The sequence below is a fragment of the Zosterops lateralis genome, assembly GCF_965231275.1.
Source record: "Zosterops lateralis genome assembly, chromosome: 4".
In the NCBI taxonomy this organism is placed as follows: Eukaryota; Metazoa; Chordata; class Aves; order Passeriformes; family Zosteropidae; genus Zosterops; species Zosterops lateralis.
The window spans coordinates 24598595-24616248 of record NC_139765.1 but is presented as its reverse complement, the minus strand read 5'-3'; the positions used below and the strand labels follow the sequence as shown (position 1 = coordinate 24616248).

General features: G+C 41.1%; 1 protein-coding gene across 1 annotated transcript in view; it reads right to left on the bottom strand.

Annotated features, from left to right (window-relative positions):
- Positions 1–17654, bottom strand: part of EP300 (EP300 lysine acetyltransferase) — a 62496-nt gene that overhangs the window by 21522 nt on the left and 23320 nt on the right. Inside the window, exons 3-17 of the mRNA XM_083858989.1 lie at positions 16537–16713; positions 14091–14352; positions 13214–13327; positions 12083–12319; positions 9609–9702; positions 9149–9283; positions 8642–8759; positions 7961–8135; positions 7498–7575; positions 6572–6681; positions 5862–6017; positions 4353–4796; positions 3671–3859; positions 2634–2790; positions 1969–2087 (exon numbers count right to left, since the gene is read on the bottom strand). Coding sequence (XP_083715115.1) covers positions 1969–2087; positions 2634–2790; positions 3671–3859; positions 4353–4796; positions 5862–6017; positions 6572–6681; positions 7498–7575; positions 7961–8135; positions 8642–8759; positions 9149–9283; positions 9609–9702; positions 12083–12319; positions 13214–13327; positions 14091–14352; positions 16537–16713 — 2565 coding nt within the window. The remainder of the gene's footprint in view (positions 1–1968; positions 2088–2633; positions 2791–3670; positions 3860–4352; positions 4797–5861; positions 6018–6571; positions 6682–7497; positions 7576–7960; positions 8136–8641; positions 8760–9148; positions 9284–9608; positions 9703–12082; positions 12320–13213; positions 13328–14090; positions 14353–16536; positions 16714–17654) is intronic.

The following is a 17654-nucleotide window of genomic DNA, read 5'->3' as shown; positions in this document are numbered from 1 at the left end:
ACATGATGGTTTGCCTCATTTTCCCCCCTCCCCTAATGCTCCTGGCCCTTTGGTTTCTCCTTTTGCCGTTGGTTGCAGGACCCCAGTGACCAGCCCTGTCCTCCCTATAGGACCTTACCTGGACCTTTGTTCCACCCTCATACCTCAAGGTCATTGGTTGCTGAACCTCATACTTAAGCCTGAGACTGGCATGTGTTCAGCCCTTTTGCCCTGGCTTTCCCTTCGGCTCCTGGAAATAAACCTGGCTGGAACTGATCTAATGCCTTCTGCCTCTCCTTGCTGAGTTAGCCACGTGGCATGTGTGCATGTGTGAGCTTGACTGCTTTGCCTGAGTTTCCCCAAGCGGCCTTTCCACCAGAGAGGCTTACTGGGTCTAGGCTCCAGCTCCACTCCTAAATAACAGGACTTTACACAGTGATAAATTCTTAGTCTGAATTTATCACCTTCAGCCACTGCCCAGAAAAAAAACGTCATGACCCTCTGCAGGCCCTGGGTGAAATATTAACTCTTTCCTTGCACAGATGAAACTTGCAAAACATTGAATCCTCTCTGAGTGAGGGAAAAGGACAGAATGAAGACATGTAGAGAGACAGTATGAAGACATCGAGGTCAGTGAAGGAGGAGTCACATTCTAGATGGAAGGAGAACAAGATGCCTTGGTTTTAGACTGAAATTCTTTTGCAAAGCCATAGTGATGGACTGTGATATACTAGAATATCCATTTAAGTTGTGGAAAACATACATTGGGGAGATGAAGACGTGTTTTAATTGTAGATATGAGCAAAGGCATTTGTCATGAACTAAGTAAATATTGAAGTAGCTGTGATCTTATGAAAAGCTTGAACAAGAGAGAGATGAGATGGAGATGAAGACCTGCTCCCAGGAAGAGAAGACCACTGTTCCCACAGACAAAATTATCTCACAGAGAGATGAAGAGAACCTTTGCTTTTGAACTGCTCATCTTTAAAATGGTACTTCCCCCATGAGTTTACATGGCTCATAATGCAGCTGTGGGAAGGCTGCATGATACAAGAGGGATTCCATAAATGTAGATTGCTGGGCGGTTGCTTTTTGTGAGAAGTCAAAAAGCACTGTTTTCTTGTGGAGAAGTTTCCATGGCATGTCAAAAGAGAATTCTCTCTCTAAAAGAACTGATAAAAGACTATTTTAGAGGTGGTAAACTGACCTGGGTTCCAAGTTTTGTCTCTGCACATTGTCAGTGAGAAAGAAAAGTCATGAGGGGAGGAGAGGTGTTTTTAAGGCTTTATTCTGATTCTTATTAATTTTTTCTCTCTTGTAGTTCTGTTAATAAAGCTTTCTTTATACCCTTTAAGTTTTGAGCCTGCTTTGCTTTTCTCCAAATCCTATCTCTCAGCAGAAAAAGAGTAAATAATTCTAGTGGGCACTCAAGCCACTACACCAATTCAGAGACTTTAAAAACACAGATCCTTGAATGATAATTGTCTTTTCAAGATAAAATTCTAAAACACGCAGAAAATTTAACCTAAACAAACCTCTAACTTAAACTGTTTCCTCCTTTTCTATAACAGATAACAATCATTAATGTATATTTTAAGTGGGTTTGATCTGCCTAATTTCCCACATCTTCAGACAAGATTTATACATGATGAGAAACACCTATGAAATTCAACAATAAGAGCATCACAACATGAAGCAACAACCATAAAAAGGCCATGCGGCACTAGGGTTCTGTTGGTAAATCATTCCACTGCATACCACATCTGCTTATTTAGTAAAAGGAAAATAGAACCAAACAAATTTTCCTAAGTCAGACCTTGTATGTTCTACTGCTAAGTTAAACCTCCCCAAACATACCAATATGAAGATGTTAACAAGACAGACTGTCTTGTTAGCTGTTCTCAAGCCTGTAAGCTGTTCTCAAACAGGTATGTCAAAATACAGTAATTTTGAATTAAAACCAGAAAATTATCTTGCTAAGACACTCACAGGAATTCCTAGTAGTTGGGGATCCACAGGCTGTCGAAACGGAAGAGATTCTGGATCCTGACGGTAAAGTGCCTCCAGTGTTGGCATAAGCGCCTGCCGCAACTCTTCTGGCTTGAAAACTTTGGAAAACATTCAACATTAGAAAGATAGCAGAAACAGCCGGAAGGAAGAAACCTACTAGAAAATGTGCTGTCTGTGGAAAAAGACAGACAGACAGACAGGTTTAAGGTACTTAGCATGGCTTGTTTGTCCTCTGCAACACTGAGTTGCCAAGAGGATATTAAAACGATCACCTGAAGAAAAGACTATCATAAGATGACATCGACGAGTAGAGATGGTTCAATTCCAGATACATCCCCTTTTGGAGGCCCCAAGAAAAAAAAAAATTCTAGAGAATCTGTAACTGACTATTTCAAATCTCCATTGTATTGACAATTTTACCAAGGCTTAGTGTCTAATTCTAAAGGCTTAAAGAACTTGCCCAAAGCCAATTATAAGTACATGTATTATTAGATATTTTTGTCTAAAAGCCACAAAGAACAATCCATATAAGTACCACATAATCCACTAAGTACCAAAAAGGAAAGTGCAGGGTTTTTTTTCCCCTGCAGAGATTTCTCTAGGGAGATGCAGTGAATTTAAGTAAAAACAGTCTTTTGGCTTACTTTTTTTCTTAGACTGCCCAGCTGCTGGAGAAGACTGAGTTGCTGGAGTAGTAGGCCTTTCTTCCCCCTCTGGTACTTCAGTCTTTATTTCAGGTTTCTTCTCTTCTTGCTCCATTGGGTCTGGTTTACATTCCTCCACGACTGGTTCTACTTTAACCTGGAAAGCAGTTTGGAGCCTGTCACTTCAATCTGCTGGGAGGCCAACCATCCACATTTCTGTCATGCTAGCCACCTACTCTTCTATCTCCCTTGAAGTCAAAACTCATCTAAAACCTGAGCGTATGTGTTAGAACACATCTTTAAACACTGCAGTGGTAGCAATGATGAGCTGCTAACAAGTTCTGAGCCGCAAGTAGATGCATGGGTACCTCTTCAGGCAGTTCTAACAGCCTCTCATAAAGCAGAGCTGCCAGGATGATGCGACTGGCAGCCACTGGCTGTCCTCAGTGACAAGTTGTCAAAGCCCACTAAAGCAGCCCATCATGTACATATAGAATCATTTAGATTGGAAAAGACCTTTAATATTAAGTCCAATGTTAATGTGGACTGCCCAGTCCACTGCTATGCCAAATCCTAAAGTGCTGACTTTACACATCATGTAAATACCTCCATGAATGGTGACTCAACTACTTCTCTGGGCAGCCTTGTCAATGCTTGATAATCCTTTCAGTGAAGAAACTTTTCCTAATATTCAATCTAAACCTCCCCCAGCCCAACCTGAAGCCATTTCCCGTCATCCAATATCTGCTATTTTAACAGCTGTAGGACTGACCAGAGTGCATTCTTACGCTGACGTTTACCAAAGCAAAGCTTCATAGCAACCACATTATAATGGTCCTTCCTTGTGGCCACTGAATTCTACAATTTCACTAGAAAACACAGACCCTTCTTTAGGAATAAGACAAAAGACAACAATCAAAACTGCAATAGCAGCAGGCGGCACCTATAGCTCTCACTGAATTTTGGAAGAAATGACAGAAAGCAGCCAGCAGTACTAGATGAAGGTATTCTACCCAACGTCTGGTCAACAATCTCACCTCAGACTTCTCCTCCATTTGCATCTCTGTTTGTTCTGGTTCCCCTTCATCTGTTTTAATCTCCATTTTCACTTCCTGCAAGGGTGGCTGCTGCTGTTCTGGAACAGTCTGCTGAGAATTCACCTCTGTGCTGCTGGTGGATGGAGGGTTGGATACTTGCCCATCAATGCTCACAGCTGGCTGTGAAAGCTGAGTGAACAAAAGACATTGCAAATGGGCTTCTAGTGAACCTATTTTTCTTTTCTAATCTATGTTTTACCCATGCTGTATTTCCACCAAGTTAAAAAGCACTCTAGTCTTTCAATTTGTTTTCCCTGAAGAATATAGTGTCCCACAACCTCAACTATTGGAAAACATGTTATCAGTGGCATGCACTAGAAGGCCTTGTCTACAGAAAATGACATTGTTTTCCCTATTGTATAAGCACTATGCATATGTATATGTAACCAAAAACCTCATCAATGCTTCACAGTGAACTTCAAAACATGTACAAGAATTCTGTAAAATATTTCCTCTCTGGAAACAATAGATGATCTACAGACTTGTCTTGATGGAAAAAGCTTACCCCTCAAATACAAAAAACCCCCTATTTTAATATTAAACATGGCAGGAGCACACAACTGGAAGTTAAACCTTACACACAAACATTTGCAGGGAAAGCACAATAAAAGTATTTCCTTACAGGTGTTGTGGGGTGCTGAGGTTGCAGTGGTGCTGTTGGTGTGGGAACAGATGCAGTTGTGCTCTGCTGTGACAATGGCTGCTGCTGTTGCTCTGCAGAGGGGGTAACTGGAACTGGAGGCTGGACTTGTGGAGGCAGCTGTGCCTGTGGAGGCGTTGGAGTCTGCCTTTGAGGGGGGTGCATAGTTTGGGACTGTGGTCCAGGTGGCATTGCCTGAGGAGCAGGTGTGGGGGCAGTGGTGGCAGCAGCTGCCGCTGCCTGCTGTTGCTGTGATCCCAAGCCTGGGGGTGTGTGGTGAGGTGTTGGGGTTCGGCTAGGTACCGGAGAAGGAGAATTTTGGTGCATGGGAGGCTGTGGAAGAGGTGGGCAGTGAATATGGCTCCCTTGAGAACCTGGAGCCATCACAGGAGAGTTCACAGGACAGGAAGCGCTGGTCATTTGTGCCTGTGGGAAAAAAGGTAAACATTTGCAATGACTTGAAATAGAAAAGCAAGAGAAATTACTGTCAAATGTCTGCTTTCCCACAGCATACTTGAAAAAAAGGGACAAACCATATGCTTCACTTTTAAGAACTCTTTCAAAAGCAGAAATGGTCTACTTGATTTATTTTGTTCTACACAAACATAAGGCTGTTTTATAGTTTATTCATCTCTCTTAGAGATGTTTCAATAGAATAACTTATACTTGTTGATATATTTAAAGAATGGCACACCTACACTCCTGGTTCACAAAACATTTCTTTCTAAAACTGAAGATTTGTACATCCTGGATATGGGACAATGCACCACAGTGAAAAACTGCATTCAAATACACTTAGTGTGCCCATGCCTCCACCCCCAAGATTAGAAACTGAATTTATCATCACAAACAAGTACAGCTGTAATTCTACCATTATGAAATTACAAAAAAAAATTCTATTGGTCAAGATAAAAAACTGTAACTCTACAATAATCTTGCCTGCAAACTAGGAAGAAGCATCAATGAGAAGCAAAATGACGTTCCCTACTTCTTCCTGGCCTGAAAGGTTCTTGCTGAAAAGGGAGAGGGAGAGGACAGAAAGGAAACTGCTAGACTGTAAGTTCAGATCTCCAGTAGTGATAACCCTCCTAATCCCCCAAAGCCAGCAACACATAGGCCTGGATAGACATGCCTTTTTATGACTTATTCTGCCATCTCTTAATTTCTCAGGCTCTGCTGCTTCACTGCTCAGTAAGAGAATCTTAACTACTGCATGCTGAGTCACAATTTCTTCTTTGCTCCATAAAAACAGACCTAAAACAATTCTACTCTAACACTTAAATTTAAGCCTGAGAACAAATCAACAATATTTCACCCTTGCCATTCCCAGTGCTACACCAGGAAACTGAAAAGTCTCAGTAAATGAATTTGGTGGACTATAATTCCAAAAGTCTCAAGGAGAGAAGTTGTTCTTCATTGCTACAAACTGAACAATCATAACCAGTATATGACAAAGGTCACTGACACCACTTCAAGAAATCAGAAACTTACTTGAGATACTGGCGTCTGATTGCCAGGCTGATTCATAGGCATGCTTGCTGTGTTCATTCCCGGGGAAGAAGCAGAGAACTGGGTCTGTTGTAGAAATTGATTCTGACCAGAAGGCTGGCCAACTCCTGGTTGCTGCATACGTGAAGGGAATCCCATCTGGTGGAAAAGAAAGCAATTAATTTCACACAATGTGCATACACCTTCATAGCATTTTACAAAAAACAACAACAAACAACAAACAAACAAAAACCTACAACAAACAAACAAACAAACAAACAAAAAAACCCCCAGAAACATTTATCTTGTAGAAGCTGATGCTTGCCACTTATCTGTAGGATACAATGTGAAAAGCCTGCTTATAGATCCTCTCAAAAGACTAAATTCATGATGATTTCTCTTAAAAGCTAAGTAAAAGGATATTGATTTCAGATTGGGACAGTGATTTAAGATTCATTTTGGTTCCTTGTTTTAAGAATTCAACAAAAAGCCACTTCAACGTAATTTTTACGCAATTCTCACCACCAAGATCTAAAGATCTATATATCAGGCAGATCTTAGAGGAGAAGCAAAAGACAGAAACCAAAGGGCCAAGAGAATGAAGAAGCAATGCTTGATTTATTTTCAAATTTCTTTTATTTAGTGATTTTAAGGAAGCCACAGACAAGAGAAGCAAATCTCTGAACTCAACCCCGGAGGGAAGGCACACTGACCTGGTTCACAGCCCCAGCCTGACTTAGCTGTCCAGGGTGCTGAAGAGGAGGGGTTTGTCGAGGTCCCATCGGCGACAGCTGCATGTTCATCTGGCCAAACTGATTAATTCCTGTGAGTTTGTGACAAAAAAACATGTAAACAAAGGCCTGAAATCTCCTTTAGGCACCATTCAACATCTGGAGAAGAAATGCAGTTTCTTTCTAATTTTTCTTTCTAGCAACCGGCTTTCAATCAAATATTGCCTTCTATTAACTAGTTACGTGGAATAATTTTAAATATAGTGTTCAAACTACCTACTCTTTCAGAATACAGACTAGCTTTTCCCCCCTCAAGACATTTGTTTCCACTGTTATTAAAACTCATTAAGTTTGAGAACTACTGTAACACGTGACAAATACTGATTGTCACACCTGCTGTTCAAGATCAACTTTCCACAGAACGGCACATTATCTTAATTACATACTAGAAATCCACTTATTGAATCTCAAATACTTTGCATGTTGGCTATAACACATCTTGAATGTGTAACAAAGGTTCTGCCCCCTTTTCCTGAGCAGTAATTCTCACCACACTCCCTCTGCCACCAGCATGTCCTCACCTGAGCTGGTTCTGCTCACCATGTTTAACTGATCCCACCATCCTAGGCACACCTATCCTATGATCAGAAATTCCAAAAGCATCAAGCCCTTTATTTAACAAAGCAAGCAGCTAATGTGCAGCTCAAAATCACAAGATGAAATGCTTCTAGAGACAGTGTTTTATATTTATTATATAGTTACGTAAGAATTATGCAATATAGATAGCTATTTTCTTAATCAAATGTAAAAACTGCATATGATGCAAGGCCCCTGATGCTTCAGTAAGAGCTGTCCAAATCCAAGATTCTTGTAAAAATCACAATAGCAAATTTTCTTCAAATATTTACCTGGCTGTGCCTGCATGCGATTCATCATCTGGTTTGGCACATTGGCACGTATCAGGGTTGGGTCAGGAAGAGGACCATCTGGAAAAAAAAGACATTGAAATAAGACAGTGTTATTCAGAAGACCACCAGGATTTATCCACCAAACATTTTAGTGAGAATTACCCATCAAAACTCATGTATAAAGACAGTAAATATATACAGTAATTAAACATTATTAAAGAGTCCTCAAAGTGTGAGGCAAACTCAAGAACTTCCTCGAAAATAGAAGTACATCCCAGTGGCAGAAATATCCTCTGACTTAAGAGTCAGCTTTCAGAAACTGGGTACAAATTTGAAGCATGTTATCAAGGTACAACAATGAACAGTAGCTCACTAACAAGTCCATGAACAGCTACATGGTCACCAGGCTACTGGGAGTACAGGATTTTCTGCACCAAATAATTAGTAGCCCAAAGGTTCTTACTTGCAGACATTCCTGGCTGTGGCTGTCCCATATTGGGCCCTTGATTCATGGGAGCTTGTGGCATGCCTGGAGCATTTGGGATCATATTTTGCTTCTGCAGCCTGGTTCTTCGTTTCTCCTCCAATTCCTTCTGAATCTTGTAGATCTTCTCTGCCAGCAAGTGATAGTACTCTGCCTGTTGGGGAGGAATAAAAGCCAAGAAAGGAGATGAGACACACATTAAGAAAAGTCAACTGGTCCCAGTGATTCAAACTTGTAAAGTGGCCTTACAGGTACACAGTTTGGCTTGGGGTAGGAGGCAGTCATCCCCTTTGCAGGGACTGTCAGACAGGTAGGAGGGGAAAAAAGAGCACTGCTAAGGGCACTGCTCTCAACTATTAGACCAGATATTTCCCTTCTTGCATCCAAACCTTCTCTGGGACAATCACAGTGAAGAGCTTCAACAGTGCCTTTTAGGGGACTGTGACAAGTCTCGGGCACAGCACACCTCAACTCCTGGCACACCCAGGCAGTAGCCTTCAACTTGGCTCATTCCTAGACCCCATCCAGCAGCCCCTAAACACTTGTTTCCTCAGCTTGGGAGTCCCATTTGTACTTTCATTCTTCTTCCTCTCCAATCACTACCAAGGTAGGACCAAGGTAGAAATACACAGAACTAGACAACAGGGGCTGGCATCTCACCCTGCTGTTTGCTGATTCATACATATCCCCTTCCACTTTCCGAGCATATGCCACCAGATTCTCCATACGTCGATCCTTCAGTGCTGCAGGGTCAGGAGTAGGAAATATGGCTTGGACTCTGAGCAGGAAGAAAAAAATGCATGCAAGTGATTGGATGCTCCCAGACCAGCATTAACCCTAGTGGTATGAACACAAAGTAGCAAGTAAGTCTGCTACAGACTACAGCTACTGGTATTTCTTCCAGGGGCAATAGATGTTGTAAATGGCTTGAGTCCTAGTAGATGGTGTGAGTATAGAGTGGGAAACTTCCAAAACAACAGCCCCAAACCAGCAGATGCAGCTCCATCTTTCGGGCTTCTGGCTTTCCCTTCTCATGCATCCTGACAAAATTCATTCCTTGGCCTTCTAGTTTTGCAAGTCAGGCTTCCTTCTGCAACCCCTCTGCCACCAATACAACTCTGGGGCAGCAACTCACCTAACGTGATTGTTTTGATACTAGCTACTCACAGTTTATGAACAAGGTGGTTTCGGAGATCCTGAGTAATGTCTTCATGCCACTGCTTTCGAATTCCGGTATTGGATGGTTGAGCTGTTGGCATGGATCCCAAACTGGCAACGTTGGCGCTTTCACTCATCATGGGGCTTCAAAACAGAACAAGAATTGAGTGCAAAAGTCTAGCCCCAGCTTAATCATCTTACAGTCGTAGCCTCTTTTAGAATAATGTTAGGACAAAGAGCTAGTTTGGCTATTCCCTAATCAATGGACAAACTGCAGAAATAGCTGCACAGACACCAAACAATACCATGAAAGAGTACATGCTGTTCTACCCAAGGACTTGGAAAACTGCAACAAAAGATACAAAATCCAACGGGAGAGATAGCCATCAATGGCATTTACTCCACTGTTTATGCAAGAAGTGTCATGGGATCAGAACAAAATTGCTGGGGTAAAAAGGATTCCACTTACTTTTGAGAATTCATGGTGGAATGTAACATTGAGTCAGGCAGCAGATTAGGGGGTTGAACCCCTACTCCTCCATTCACTCCCATTGGATTTGCATCTAGAAAACAAAAGAAAAAAATGAAGAGCCCATTTACCACACAAAATCAGTAACTGTTCAGCAATAACAAGGGTTTAGACTTTCAAGTACTTGGACTTTTGTGAAGGGAATTTAATTACTCCTTGCTCTCTTCACCCTCTTTCAAAATTTTACAAACTTAGAAAAAGGCTGAGGCACAGCACTGGTGACCTCCAAGTGAAGCATCAACTCCCATTATTCCACAGCACACCTTCCTGAACTTATCAACAAACAAGTGATTTCAATTTGCTGCAAATACTATGTTCCAGAGTCCCTTTCTGTGACTCTCTAATGAAAGATTCCAACCACTTCTGCTTTTTTGTTTAGAAGCAGTTGGGTGTTTCTTTTCATTCAGAATCTTAGGATATATATTCACAAAGGCTTCAAACACTTAAAATGTCAGCTACCACTCACATCAGATGAGGTCCCTTCACACCCACTCCACTTAATGATTTTAAAACTAACTCCAAGGCTTGTAAGAAGGAAAATCTGACAAGCCTTTGCAGGAAACACTTCCAATTTGTTGCACAACAATATCTGATCTTCTGAATCATATCACATCTTAATCACCATAAAAAGTGCCTATTTTCTTCACACACTACAGTTACCTCTCAATTAGTAAAGAAAAACACAGCATATTTCTGTCTGGAGCTTCCGAACAGATAATTTTGTGAAGCTGCAAGTCATTACCAGGCTTCACATGTGTTTAGGACATTTGAATCCTACAGAATCCATATTTCAAACAAAATTACACATTGCATAAAGGAGAAACCCACTGAAATTAAGTCTATCGAGCCTAATACATACCCCTAATACCACAGACAAGTATTTAACAGATTTTTCATAAATCTGAAAGCACACTGGTGTGCAAGACAACAGTCAGCTTTACCTTAACTCTCCCTTTTTCAACTGTCAAAACCCACTATTTGTTTGAGCTACTTAGGACTGCATCTTTTCACAGAGCAGTCCTCATCAAGTCCTGCTGTTTCTCCTAAAGTAGGCCCTGTTGTCCTGTAGGCCGTGACCTAGTAATTCCTACCTCACCTGTTGTAATTTCCTCCTTAGCTACCCACTCCTAATAAGGAAGCAACACTTAGAAGTCTAGACTCTCCATGGTTGTCCTTTCTACATTAAGCTGTAGCTCTTCACACTCCTAGAGTTTTTTCAATCCCATTTCATTGGATTTTCTTAGCAACTGTAGAAAGAATGCCCACTGTTCTGCAAGGAATGCACAGGCAAAACTTTGTCCATAAGTAATTACATACATAAAAGATAAGAATCACTCTGTTTCAGAAAAGACTCTTAAGGCACAATAGAAAATATTATTTTAATGTAATTAAACCTAAGGCTATGGTCTCAGGACCCTTGCCCTTTCCTCTGTTTTTACGCACTATAAGGTAAAGTTTCAGCAAGTCACATGCAACCTGCTAAGGGCCAGTCATCTCATTAACAGTCTACTCTACCCAGCAGCCTTTTCCTGAGCAACTCAGGAGCAGCATTCCCTTTGCAAAGTAGCAGTTGGTTGCAAGCTGCAGTTTGTGTGTTTCTGCACAGTCTCTCATTCTGCACACAAGTTTTGTCATGATCACTGCAATCCCATACAAGCTTGTGATAAATCACTACCAGCTCTTCTTTCCTCTTTTCCACTAAAAAAGCCACACCTACTTATGCAACTGAAGCAAACAGCTAAGAGTGAGAAAAAGTCTGTGATGTAATTTCAAACTATTAAACTTAGATTTGGCAATTAAAGGTGACTTCATTTGACACCAATGATAGCCAGGTTTCAATTGTCTAGGTGCTTTAAACCACCTAGACAATTTAGAGCTATGTGAGATCACATGACAGGATTGGGGAGGATGTCAGTTATTTACTATTTTTAATTTTTTAAACAAACTTTACATATCTGAGATACAAATGTAAAATGCTTTACTCTGAGTGACAGGGAAGTACACCTGTATGCTGGCATTCCAATGCCTGCATATCCAATTAAAAATTCTCTAATAGCCTGAAACTTGCATATAAAGCTACCAAAAAAAAAAAAAAATTAAAATAAAATAAATAAATAATAATAATAATAATAATTAAAAAAAATTAAAAAAAAAAAAAGTTGCCTTGGAAAATTATCATTTTTCCAAAAAAACTAGTTTTTCCAGAGAACTTGTTTTCCAAGAGAAAGCACCTGGGCCTTCTAATGTTCCTGTTCCACTGAGTAACTTGCTATTTCAAGTCTAAAATATCTCAAAGTCCTACCTTTTGCAAATTAAGTAGCAGTATTAAGCTAGTAGGCTGAGAAAATTTGCATTAGATGTAGCATGGGGAAGTTGCCTGTAGTTTACATTTTAACGCTAACAGATAAACTTACTCATAGGATTCATAGGGCGCAGACCCTGGGGTGACTGTCCCTGTTGCTGATTCTTCACTTGAGCCTGGGTCTGTGTCTGCATCTGGTTCCCTTGATAGGTCAGTCCGAGGGCTGCATAGGCTCTCTCGATGGAGCTGGGGTCTATCTGACTGGTAGTGTTGATGCTGGGCGTTGTCTGCTGCCCCACGCCCACAGAGCCGGTATTGGCAAGTCCTACCGCAGCTCCGCCCAGCAGCGCTGCGAGAGACACATGGAGTTAGTGAGGAAAGCAGAAGGGGCCAGAGATGCCCACCAGTACAGGGACAGAGTGCACTAGCTGCTCAGAACTAAAACATCTCCTGGAAGCATGCAGGGAACAGATCTGAAAAACCTGTCACAAAACAGAGAGACAAGTTTTGACCCAACCAGCCAATCCAACATGCTGTTTTCCCTTTGGGCTGCTCAGAGGAAATCCCATTCTTAAGTATTTAGGACACATCTGCTTGCTTTAAACTGAAAACAGAGGCACATCATGTCACAGCAGCTAAAGGCAGAAGTGTACATACAGCTTTCCACCTGCCATTACAAGGCCTTTTCTGCCTTTTCGGGTTTTTTTTTTTAGTTTTCTTAAACCAAGAGATAGTCATGAGAAGAGCTTACAGTAACATTAAAGTGGAGAGAAAAAAAACCACATACAGGCAACACAATGAAGAAAATCTTGCCAAACATTTTGTCAGGGAGACCAAGAGGACACAAAGAGAAAGGGCAAGTGACATCTGATGCAAACAAAGAATGAAGACAGAACCAAATATCAGGGCTGAAATGACATGGTGTGTGTTTGCGCACACCTGTCTCCAGAAACTGTCCAGCTGAAAGAAGAAGTAATGAAAAGCCTATCATTTGGTTGAGAGAGCTATGATTTGTTCATCCTTACCACTCTCTTGATAGAAAAATACAATTAAGTTAGAAAGCTTTCATAAACACTAGCTATCAGAGTCAGAAAAATACTCTGAGAATAAAACAACAGAAAAATCACATTAACATGTTCCCAGGTTTGAGAGCATCACCACTACTATATAGGTGCAAGAAAGTTTAACTCTCAACATGCATTTTATGGTATATTCAACACACAGAATTCCCCAGTAGACTTACACTGCTGATTTCTTTTGTCCCCAGCATTTTTGAGAGGCAAACACACAGGACAATCATGTCTTGTACAATTCTTCCAGTGTGAGATGATTTGTCGGGAAGATGCGCAATGTGCCACTGAGAAAGAGAAGGAATGAAAAGCATTTACAAACTGCTGTCAGTATCTCCATGTGGTCATAACAAACTGGGTAGAGAGTGGCATTTCCTCTCTTACTACATTGACAAAAAGCCAAAGTATTATTTGAAATAGTTCAGCACTAACTAGCCCTGAAAACATATCCAGATTTCTTCTAGTACTATTGGCTCACCAATAGTATCAAAGCCTACTCAAAATCCCTATGTGATACCCCAAGCCTATGTCTCTGTGGCTTGAAGGATAACTCCATCTAGCTTAGGTGTTAGACAAACTATGCCAAGCAACTGAGATGTCAACAACTGGCACAATGCAGATGAGCCAAGGCTATCAAAAAGGGAAATTGCATTTTAGTAGGACAGAAAGAGGTTGTAAGTGCCAGTAGCAGTCAAATTCATGGCTTGGTACTGCTTGAGATTCATGTCTTCAGTTTAAGGAAGACAGGTAGACACCTATTTGCAGATTCCTGATTCGTGTCTACCTTTAAAAAAAGGCAGAATCCAAAAGATTTTACAGTGAGTTACAAAGTTAGGCAAAAGATTTTTTTACTCATCTCTTTGTTGTGTCTTGTCCCCTCTAACGTGCCTAAACTTAAGAGGCTCAGAAGTTGCTTACAATTCTGTGTCTTCAGCAAATAAGACAGCTTTTCTTTAACTTATTTCCCAAGTCACCCACTAGTCCATCTCTTTCTAGGAGCTCTTTTCCCTCAAACGTTGACCTCATCTACATAACCACTCCTCCACTTACCTTGGCAAGATTTGCCAGCCTGACAGTGTGTCATGTGGTTCAAGACATTCTTCATGGTTCGGCAGTGCGGGAGGTTGCACTGTCGCACCTCCCCATTGGCCTGTTCTCGACGCTGACACTTGTGAGCATGTAAGAGGAGAACGAGTTGCTGCTGAATGAGTTTGCGCTTTTCTGGATCTGCTGTCGGTGCTCCAGACCCCATTCCTTGAGAAGCTGCCGGCCCCATCCCAGCTTGCTGCACCTGGGGAGCCTGCTGCTGGCCCTGAAGAAGGTGCAAAAGAAATTCCCAGAAATAAATCCATTTTTAAAATTAATTCATTTAGCAAGTAAACAGCAACACAAGAAAAAGTCCAAAAAGAGAAACAACTACTACTACATTCTCTGATTAAGGAAACAACCCATCTATGTGTAGTTCTGGAGGACTCATTAAAAATGCCCCTTAGCAACAGTCCTGGCAATTCTCTTGCCAGCCACAATTTCCTCCCTGTATCACTCTATTAGCTAGTGGTACTAGCTCTTGCCTCATCAACGGCCGGCACACCTTGCACATGCTTACAGGTTAATGTGCAGTGCTAGACCAACCAGAAAATATTAATAGCATTAGATCTCAAATCTCCTCATTTTGGAGGCTAAAAAGTTGCATCCAGAACTCTTGCATTAATGGAAGAAAGCACATTTTAGAATGAATAGGGTTTTCCCTCTCAGTATAATGTGTCTCAAGTTGACTGCTCCTTGAAAAGGAGAATGAAAGGGAAGTTCTGGGAAGCTTTAAACCTTTTTCCGTCAGCAAACTTGCACATAGACATTCAAAACAAGCATTTCCTAGTCTCTTGCTAGAGATGAAGCACAGCTTCAGGATAATAAACACCACAGAACTAATGTCAGGTATGGCAACATCTAGTTCGTCTTCTCTGCTTCTGTTTATTTGTTCAGAACTCTTTGTATTCCTTTCAGGCGACATTTGAGGAATACTCAAGTAAGAGAAGCTCAGGTACTCTATGTTGCCTATATCTCTTCAGTTCAACAGACTTCAGTTTCTAATTGACTCTTTCCAGAGGTTCTACAGGATGTTTCTGGAGATCTCCAGATCTTTAGACCCCAGCCACCTGTATTTCTAAACCACAGTTCTCCTGCAGCTCCTGACTACTGGTATTAACCTTTCATTTTACAAGGTGACTTCACCAATTAGTCAGGCCCTCAGGGACTGTGCATGTTCCAGTATCACTGCAAATGTCTTGTTTGCAGCCTGGCATTCTAAACAACAACTGAGACAGCAACAACTTCAAGTTGCTATGTTCAGCTGGGTACCAGTTCAAAAGAGTTTTATGTTCTGCACTGAACGCAAACTTGACAGCTGGGGTTCTGAACAAGTTTTGGTTGCCTTTTTATTGATTCAAACAAGCAACTGATTTGCTCATCTTCCAGTGTTTCATGCTCAACTTAAACCATTAAATAAAACTCACAGGATGGAGCTCTTTTTAATTTAAAGGTACTAAAGTTAAGTGGAAATGGTCTTTTGGCAACAGTTAGTAAGATCAATAGGTGGACCCTCCCAGGGAGTGTGTGAGAGTGAAATTTGAGAGGGAAAAACCAAAGTTATATTCAAAAATATGAATTTGTTTCCTAAATTAAAAAAAAAAAATATATATATATATACATGAAAAACCCTGTAAGACATGTTGTATGTCAAACCCCTAACTAATTTAAGCTTTGAAAATGAGGTATCAGCATTAAGCTCAAGCCAGAGAATCTAATGTTAAGGCATGTCGTGAGGCACTGCCATTTACAAGCTTGGGTCATCCACTCTTCCCACTATTCTTATTTCCCCTTTCCTTAACTCCTGCTGCAATAAGAGAGGAGGTAAAAGGGAAAGGTATCAAGGCTACTACAGTTGCCAGGGAATCACCTTCAGCATCAGGACTGTTGCACGTGTTCATGTAATCCACAAGAACGAACACACAGCTGGGGTTTCTAAGCCCTATCACAGGTAATACCTGTTTGAGAAGGGACACTTCTCTTTCCCAAAGCATCAGTGAGTACAAGCAGAAAAACAATTCTCCAGACAGAGATACTCTGAGAAGAGGCCCAATACAGCAACAATGAAAGGATGGGACAGGAGAGCAGAGGTGTCCAAACAGGTTGCAAAGCTCACTTCAGTTAAGGAGCTCCATTTCATTTTCCCTGTTAACAGGGTTTGAAGGCGATAACAGGGTTCAAGTGGAGATGCAGTTCATCATAGCAGTTCTCACACTCAGCACAACTCACACAACTCAGCCCTCTCCCTCATATCAGTCTTAGGGGCTGAAACAAGTGCATTCTGTGTGGATTTCAAGCACATATTCACACTGGGTATGACAGCTGCAAAAAACTTACAATGTGGAAAGACCAGAGCATATTGCTCCTCTTTACCACAACATTTTCTGAATACACTTTTCATTCTACTTACCATGTTAGGCATTCCTGACGCAGGAACTGACTTCTTGTCCATTGGAAACTGTGGTAAACTATTCTGCAGTCCACCTTTATTCTGCATCTGAGGGCCTAGTCCACTGGCTCCAATCTGCTGTCCAGTATTTTGACCATAGGGCTGGCCATAAGGGCTGGGATTGCTCATCATTCCCATCTAAAAATTAAAATGGTAAGGTGTTCAAGTCAGATAGTTTAAGTTCACAATGTAAAAGGCAAATTTGTACTTCAGAGAAGCAAGAGTGATCACAGCCATGAGCCAGCTGCAACGCAATACTGATCCACATGCCTCCCCTGCTCCTTCATGTTCACAGATTTGCCCATCACACAACTCATTAACTTCTCAACTAGATAGCTCCTGTAAACACCATAAAGCCAACTTAGCTATCCTTGAGATCTGACTGGACAGAAGTGGCCTGATTACTTCTTCATAAAATATTTGGTTCAATGGATTTCTCATTTCACCTTTCTGAATCACAAGTGTGTACCATGGACTACATAATTCTTCCGGACTTGAGTTTTCTCCTCTGCACTTGTGTAGACTCCAAATGGAGACAAATATCATCTTCACTCATATCAGCAGACTTTATCCCAAAAACATCCTACCCAACTGCTAGCACTCCTGCAGCTCCTCTCCTGACAGGCATAACAATGCATGTCTGCATTATCAGTACACAAATATTTTCAATTTAAGAGTACGCCACAGTCATAGGTAACACCTCACAGTCACACCAACTCGTTTGCAGTACTAGAGGTCAAAGGAGAGGACAGTAGAAAGTCTGCAAACAAAACATATCTACTGAACCATTCACCCACAGGGGAAATAAATTCATATTTCATTCAAGCCAGATGCATATTCAACAGTTTTGGCACACCAGAATATACTGTTTGTTGTCTTGGAATGCCCAGAACCTAAAGAACAAGAAGAAATCTCGCCAGAAAAGTTATTTGTCCTCTGACATTTTTTTCCATTCTTTGTATTCTCATTTATTTTCCATGGGAAATTTGGCCTTCTAGGACCAAAAGAACTAGACATAGACGACCAGAAAAACTGGAGATTTTTGTTAAGATTATCAAGTTCTCACAATTACTCAAGCA